The 8,202-nt window shown below is 54.4% G+C and overlaps 1 protein-coding gene across 5 annotated transcripts in view; it reads left to right on the top strand.

The window, feature by feature from the left end:
* LOC105463781 (hyperpolarization activated cyclic nucleotide gated potassium channel 4) overlaps nucleotides 1-7,079 on the top strand; it is a 52,076-nt gene extending 44,997 nt beyond the window's left edge. The window contains exons 8-10 of one of the 5 annotated variants that reach the window (XR_011626380.1): nucleotides 38-438; nucleotides 1,560-1,653; nucleotides 2,244-7,079. Coding sequence is in view for 3 of the 5 variants with exons in the window: in XM_071101072.1 (XP_070957173.1) it covers nucleotides 38-1,506 (1,469 nt within the window). In the remaining 2 variants the exon portion in view is untranslated. Of the gene's footprint in view, nucleotides 1-37 lie in introns of all 5 variants that reach the window. The other 4 variants (XR_011626379.1, XM_071101074.1, XM_071101073.1 and 1 more) reach the window with 4 other exon arrangements.
* Nucleotides 7,080-8,202: the final 1,123 nt, after the last annotated feature.

Raw genomic sequence — 8,202 nt, forward strand, 5'->3', positions numbered from 1 at the left:
CTCTGTCCTGAGTGCTTGCTCTTGTTCCGTGGCCCAGGCAAGAAGAACTCCATCCTCCTCCACAAAGTCCAGCACGACCTGAACTCGGGCGTCTTCAACTACCAGGAGAACGAGATCATCCAGCAGATTGTGCAGCATGACCGGGAGATGGCGCACTGCGCACACCGCGTCCAGGCCGCCGCCTCTGCCACCCCAACCCCCACGCCTGTCATCTGGACCCCGCTGATCCAGGCACCACTGCAGGCTGCCGCGGCCACCACTTCTGTGGCCATAGCCCTCACCCACCACCCTCGCCTGCCTGCTGCCATCTTCCGCCCTCCCCCAGGATCTGGGCTGGGCAACCTCGGCGCCGGGCAGACGCCAAGGCACCTGAAACGGCTGCAGTCCCTGATCCCTTCTGCGCTGGGCTCCGCCTCGCCCGCCAGCAGCCCATCCCAGGTAGACACGCCGTCTTCATCCTCCTTCCACATCCAACAGCTGGCTGGATTCTCTGCCCCCGCCGGACTGAGCCCACTCCTGCCCTCATCCAGCTCCTCCCCACCCCCCGGGGCCTGCGGCTCCCCCTCGGCTCCCATACCATCAGCTGGCACAGCCGCCACCACCACAGCCGGGTTTGGCCACTTCCACAGGGCACTGGGCGGCTCCCTGTCCTCCTCCGACTCTCCCCTGCTCACCCCGCTGCAGCCAGGTGCCCGCTCCCCACAGGCTGCCCAGCCACCTCCGGCACCACCCGGGGCCCGGGGAGGCCTGGGACTCCCGGAGCACTTCTTGCCACCCCCACCCTCATCCAGATCCCCATCATCTAGCCCTGGGCAGCTGGGCCAGCCTCCCGGGGAGTTGTCCCTAGGTCTGGCTGCTGGCCCACCCAGCACGCCAGAGACACCCCCACGGCAGCCTGAGCCGCCATCCCTTGTGGCAGGGGCCTCTGCGGGGGCTTCCCCTGTAGGCTTTACTCCCCGAGGAGGTCTCAGCCCCCCCGGCCACAGCCCAGGCCCCCCAAGAACCTTCCCAAGTGCCCCACCCCGGGCCTCTGGCTCCCACGGATCCTTGCTTCTGCCACCTGCATCCAGCCCCCCACCACCCCAGGTCCCCCAGCGCCGGGGCACGCCCCCCCTCACTCCCGGCCGCCTCACCCAGGACCTCAAGCTCATCTCTGCATCTCAGCCAGCCCTGCCTCAGGACGGGGCACAGACTCTCCGCAGAGCCTCCCCGCACTCCTCAGGGGAGTCCATGGCTGCCTTCCCGCTCTTCCCCAGGGCTGGGGGTGGCAGCGGGGGCAGTGGGAGCAGCGGGGGCCTTGGTCCCCCTGGGAGGCCCTATGGTGCCATCCCCGGCCAGCACGTCACTCTGCCTCGGAAGACATCCTCAGGTTCTTTGCCACCCCCTCTGTCTTTGTTTGGGGCAAGAGCCACCTCTTCTGGGGGGCCCCCTCTGACTGCTGGACCCCAGAGGGAACCTGGGGCCAGGCCTGAGCCAGTGCGCTCCAAACTGCCGTCCAATCTATGAGCTGGGCCCTTCCCTCTTCTTTCTTCTTTTCTCTCCGTTCCTTCTTCCTTCAGGTTTAACTGTGATTAGGAGATATACCAATAACAGTAATAATTATTTAAAAAACCACACACACCAGAAAATCAAAAGACAGCAGAAAATAACCAGGTATTCTTAGAGCTATAGATTTTTGGTCACTTGCTTTTATAGACTATTTTAATACTCAGCACTAGAGGGAGGGAGGGGGAGGGAGGAGGGAGCAGGCAGGTCCCAAATGCAAAAGCCAGAGAAAGGCAGATGGGGTCTCGGGGCTGGGCAGGGGTCGGGGTGGCCAGTGTTGGGGGTTCTTAGAGCAGCTGTGTCATTGTGTTCATTTAGAGAAACAGCTGCCATCAGCCCCTTAGCTGTAAGTTGGAGCTCCACTCTGCCCCCAGGAAGGGGCTGCCCCGGGGCGTGCCCTGGGGGGCCTCAGATGCCTGCGACCTTGGGAGAAAAGGGCCAGGGCCCTGAGGGCCTAGCATTTTTTTCTACTGTAAACGTAGCAAGATCTGTATATGAATATATGTATATGTATGTAAGATGTGTATATGTATAGCTATGTAGCGCTCTGTAGAGCCATGTAGATAGCCACTCGTGCGCACACGTGTGTGGTCTAGTTTATTCCCATGTTGCCAGGATGCCCAGGTCACCTTACACCCAGCAACCCACCTTGGCCCGCAGGCTGTGCACTGCATGGTCTAGGGATGTTCTCTCTCCAGTCCTCAGGGAAGAGGACCCCAGGACTTCGCAGCAGGCCCCCTCTCTCGTCTCAGATCCAGTCCCAGCCTGACCTCTCACCACACGGAAGTGGAAGACTCCTTTCCTAGGGCCTCAGGCACACCCCGCCACCCCTGGAGCCATCAGTTTGCCCATCTGTACAGCGGGAGGTGAGGGGAACTTCTGTGTATTGAGTCTGCTCTGTGGCAAGCACTGCTTTCGCACTTCACACACGTTCACTCCCTCAGTTTCACAAAGACCATGGGGTGGCCACTTTCATTCTCCCCATTTAGCAGATGAAGCAACAGTTCTGGGTAATTTCTCCACCATCATGTAACTCGGAATGGCAGAGTGGGGACTGATTTGAGGTTCAAATTCACGCCTGCTTGAGGCCCAAGTCTGTGTTCCTTCCATCAGAAAACTGTTGAGGGGGGCTGAGGTAGATGGTCCCCAAGCGTGGTGCAGAAGGAAGACACCAGATTTTGGCAGCAGTCAGGCCTGGGTTTGAATCCCAGCCCTGCCACTTCTTACCTGTATGATCTTGGGCAAGTTATCTGACTTTTCTGTCACCTCATTTGTAAAATGGGAATCATTATGGTACCGCCTCACAAGGACCTATGAGGACCAGATGAGAAAAATCTATATGTGAAATGCCCAGCCCAGCGCCTGGCACATACCATGGTAGGTGCTCAATAAATCACATTTCTTCTGCCCCTCATATGCCCAGCCTATTGCTCCAGCAAACTATGTGAGAGCCCAGGGAGCTTTGGCTGAGGGCTCCAAGACTTAAAATCTCAGGACTCAGGAGGTGGCTGGGCCTCCCTAAGGGCCCAAGGAAGGTGTGTGGCCAGAGGTGGGTGGGAGCCAGGCCTTGAGATGTGGGAAGACTTCAACAGGGAGAGAGGGAGGGAATGGTGGGTGGGATGGAGTATATAGCGGGGAGATTCCTGAGGTGGAGTGGTGGATTAGGGCTTTGGGAGGGAATCCGCAGGCTGAGGGGTCAGAGGAATGGCCTTGGGTGATAGGCTAAGGGCTTGACTGGGCTTGGTCCTGGCAACTAGGAGCCATAAGCAAGTTCCAGATTGCAGGAACGAGAAAGCAGCTCAGATGCCTTTGGAGGCACCATCCTCCCTCCTCCCAGATGGGATCCTGCCAGAGGCAAAGTCAGGGGTCTGCCCCTGCCTATAGGGCCAGAGCAGGTATAGCTGCAATCCCCAAATAATGAGATGGGCTGGCCCCACATTATCCATCCAGAACATTCCATGCTTCAAGCCAGAATGTTGGCAAGATCGGGTTTTGCCTTGAGCTATCCTGGGATGTGGGAAAAACCGATTTCTCCATAGATGGGCTGTAGGGAGTGGGAGGCAGTATTCCAGGAGAGAAGTGGGTGAAGGTTCCTGGGATCTTAGGTAAAGACTAGATGCCGCCTGGTACTGGTCTGTACTGTGCTGGCTCAGGAGTTCTGAGAACTGGAAGGACTTAGCCTCAACCTGAGTTCTGCACTCACCCCTTCCCCTTAAGGAAGGCAGCTCTGAGAGGCAGCAGGACTTGATCCAAACCCACAGTCTTGTCCTGGAGGTAGCAGGGGTGAAGGTGGAGGGTCCAGGGCCGTGAGGAGGCTGCTTGCCATCAGAGCCTGGCCTGACCACCCTCTTCTCTACTTACACACACATGTATTTTGTAACAGCCCTGACCCAACCTGGCCACTCTGCAGAGACTGGGACAGCCAGGTGCAGGCAGGGGCCCTCCCACACCCAGTCACCTACAAGGAATTTTCAAATTTTCCACTTTTAAAACAGAAACCGGTAAATGCGCCGTATTGTATATTTTATTTAAATAAAAAAAATTCCAGCAGATGCTGCCTTCTTCTAGGGGCCAGGGATGGGGGTGGGGGTGAGGTCATTGGGGAATCCTGGAGTCCTGGGAACTGGGGTGTGGAAGGCAGGGGACATGGCCCAGAGGGCACATGTGGGCCCTTGTGTATGTGCAAACCTATCCCTGCAAGAGCATGGAACTGTGTTCTTGTGCATAGAGGTGTGCACGGGGGATGTGCAAGGCCTGGCTATGGACACAGGTGTGCAGGCGATTATGGACTGGTGAGAATCATTAAGGAGGAGGGTGAGAGTGAGTGGGCATGTGTCCTTTGCTAGTGGAGGGGAGAAACGCAGGAGTTGGGGAGGTGTGAGACCCTTGCCACTCCCTACTGCCGGGGCTGGCTGAGGAGGAGGAGGGTGGTGAATGTGCACCTGGGCTCCATCCAGCTAGATGCTGAAGAGGGGAATGCCAGCTTAGTGTGATCAGGTAAGCTCTCAGAAGTGGGAGGATGGCTGGAGACAGAAGGTGACTGGGCAAGGGGGAGGGCATCAGAGGGGTGACCGAGGGGTGGGGGCACAGCGCTGGGCTTCTCTGTGGGTTGGTGGGGGCTTGAGGGCAGAAGCAGCATCTGGGGCCTCTGGAAGGAGGCAGGGCACGGACTCCCCACTGCTGTGCCTGCTCGAGGGGCTAGGCCTGGTCCCCGGGTGGCCCCTTTCCCCACCCCTGTCTCTAGAAGGTTCCTCCAGGCCTTGGGACTTTGCGGGGTCAGGCAGAGGCCCCCTCCCGGGCCGGCGACGTGCGACTGGAAAACCAAGTCCCCGCGGCTCCCGCCGGCATAGGGAGTGCCGTGTCTCCCGCCCCAGGAGGGGAAAGTCCTCGGAAAAGGGCAGGAAACCCGGCAGCCGTTCCCCATCACCGCTTGCCAGGGGATGCTGTTTCCATGGCAACTGGCCGGGGAGTCCCGTTGCTAAGGAGGCGGCTCAGCGGGCCCCGGCGTCCCCATGACAACTGCCCCGTGCGGCCAGGCGGCGGTGCTTCCTTGGGGACCCCGGGGGCGGCAGAGGCAGGGCGCGGCCCTGGGCTGCGATCACCTCCCTGGAGTCTGAATGGCTCAGGCCTGGCCTCTGGGGCTGTGGGGAAGCAGTGGGGACAGGTCCCGCTGAGAGGAAGCCTGCGCGGGTGGGGCATTCGCTGCGGGGCCCTCAGTCACTGTCTCCTCTGTTCCCTGATGCGGGAAGGACACCTAGTAAGTACCTCCTGGGCGCTAGGCCCTGGGTCTTTCCTCTGCTGTCATCCGCCCAACCACCCCAGAGGTCAGAATTTCCCTCAGTTACAGTGAGCTAAAGGGAAAGGGGCTCAGAGAGGTAGGAATTCGCCAGCCCTGTCAGCTAGAAGGAAGGAGCAGGGCTGCACACCCAGGTGCCGGGGACTCAATCTGTCTCTTCTCACTAGAGCCCTGGTACAGGCAACAAAGGGTGCGCTGACTGTAGAGAATTTTTAAAAAGACGGTAAAAGTGACTAAATGTCAGTTTGCTTCCTCTGATCACCATGTACCAGCAATTCAGACAGTGTCAGTGAGAGAATGCTCCCCGCACAGGGGCAGACGGCTCCTCCACCCCCACCGCGAGCACCCGATGCGTCAGCCCCAAGGGACACCTGCTGTGCTCTTGCTGCTGGCGCTGTGGGAAGGCCTGAAGGCACCTTTTCTCCCTAGTGGGACTAAACCAGACTGGGGTTTTAAAGAGACAATTGAAGACAGGGCGCGGTGGCTCACGCTTGTCATCCCAGCACTTTGGGAGGCCGAGGCGGGCAGATCACGAGGTTAGGAGATCGAGACCATCCTGGCTAACACGTCTCTACTAAAAATACAAAAAAATTAGCCGGGCGTGGTGGTGGGCGCCCGGAGTCCCAGCTACTCGAGAGGCTGAGGCGGGAGAATGGCGTAAACCCGGGAGGCGGAGCTTGCAGTGAGTCGAGATCGCACCATTGCACTCCAAAAAAAAAAAAAAAAAAAAAAAGACAATTGAAAGAGATGCATAAGAGCCCTGCCTGGACTCCACATCTCTTCCCAGCCGCTACTCCTCACTCTTCCCACCGGAGAGCTGTGTCCCCTCCCTGTCCTCATTTCCTCCTCCACCACATCCCTCTGACAATTTCTGATGAATTCACCTGCCCACATTGTGAAATCCAGGGCCTCCTTCCCAGCCCGTGTCCTGCTCTCCTCTTAGCAGGGTGTGACCTCCTCCACCAGGCGCTCCTCAGTGCATGGTACCCCATCCTCTGCTCACTGCTTCACTTTTCTCAAGCTCAGCCTCAGCTTGAAGGGCTCTTCTTTCTCCCAAAACGTTGGTGCTCCCTGGGCCTCTGGCCTTGGCCCCTGTCTACTCACTCCAGATTCACTTCCTGGGGTTAACCTCACCCAGGCCTGTGGCTTCCCCAGCCTGGAGGCAAAAGCTTCCCAGAGTTCCCCTACACCAGTTCAGGCCCCCGCATGCCCTGAGCCTCAGCCTGGGCTGCCGCTCCAGGGTCCCTCATTCTCTTCCGACCGACCACGGCCATTTTATTCTTTCTTGGGTTTGCAGCTTCCAGTGCACTACAAAGCATGCCTTCTCCTCCATCTGCCCCCCTTATTGATTTTCCTGCTTTAATTTTCTTTCTCTTGAGGATGGAATATTTCATACATACTGAAGAGATATATTATGTAAATCAGATATAAAAAATAATATCAACAGCCATGTCTCAATCACTCAGTTTAAGGAATGGAGCATAAGGAATACTTTGAAGGCATCTGTGCTGTTGCCCAAGTGTGTCCCTCTCCCTCCCTCCAAGGAAAACCTCTCACCTGAATTTTGTCATTACTTTTCATGATACTCTTTCTATAGAAATAAATAAGAATGTATTCAGTTGCACACCAAGGTGGGGAGTGGAGATTGGAAGTAGCTGACTTTGTGGCAAGAATTTTTATCAATAATATTGTCCAGAACTGATGATGTATGGTGACAATAAAAATCAGATTTTGGTCAGTTTTATTATTACTTTCTTTACAAGCAATGGGCCTTTTTATTACCTGCATTAGGGGTGGGCCATACTCACCATCTTCACACACCACTGAATATATTTGTAATTTGAAGACTTTGCGTAAATGGTATACTGCATGCATCTTTTTAATAATTTGGGTTTTCTTCATTCAGTACTGTAATTTTGAGATCCCACTGAAGAATGGATAATTCCTTTTCATTGCTGTATAGCATTCCAGTATATGAATAGCCCACCATTTACATGCGTGTTCTTCTGAAGACAGACATTTCAGTCAATTCTCATTCTTGTGATTAACAGCCTGCTGCTACAAATGTTCTTGTTTGTGGCTCCTGAAAAAGATGGGTAAGAGGATCTCTAGGCTCTATATCTAGGAGTGGAATAACTGACTCACAGAGTAAATTAATCTTCACTTTACAAGATAATGCCAAGCTGTTTTAAGTAGTTCTAACAATTTCCACTCCCACCTGCAGAGTATGAGAACTGCTCTTGCTTCACATTCCTGCCAATAATTGGAATCATCAGGCCTTCTTATTTTTCCCAATCTAGTCATATCTGATTGTGTTTTAATGTGCAAATCCCCAATTAACAGTAAGATTGGATGCTTGTTCGTATATTCATTTGCTGTGTTTCCTCTTCTGAGAAATATTTATTCACATATTTTGACCAATTTTCTGTTGCCTTTTTATTGATTTGTAGGAATTTCACACATCTTTTTGAAAAACTAAATCCTTTGTCCACTATATTTATTGCAAATATCTGTTTATGGTTTGTATTTTCGCTTAGTTTGGAGGGGTGTTTTTGATAAACAGAAGCTTTACACTTTAATGAGGTCAATTTTGGCTATATACACACACACACACACACACACACACACACATATATTTGTCTAGTACTTCCTTAGTGCCTTTTTTGCTTAAGAAACCTATCTTACCCTGATGTTATAAAGATATGTTCTATATTCTTTCTAGAACTGTGAAGTTTTGCCTTTCACAGTTAAGTCCTTACTCTACTTGACTTTGGTGTGGTGTGAAGGTGTAGTTCAATTTTTTTTTGTCCTATATGGATAACCAATTGTTCTTACATTGTTTCTTGAATGAGGCTTGATTA

The sequence above is a fragment of the Macaca nemestrina genome, chromosome 7 (genome assembly GCF_043159975.1).
Source record: "Macaca nemestrina isolate mMacNem1 chromosome 7, mMacNem.hap1, whole genome shotgun sequence".
Classification (NCBI taxonomy): domain Eukaryota; kingdom Metazoa; phylum Chordata; class Mammalia; order Primates; family Cercopithecidae; genus Macaca; species Macaca nemestrina.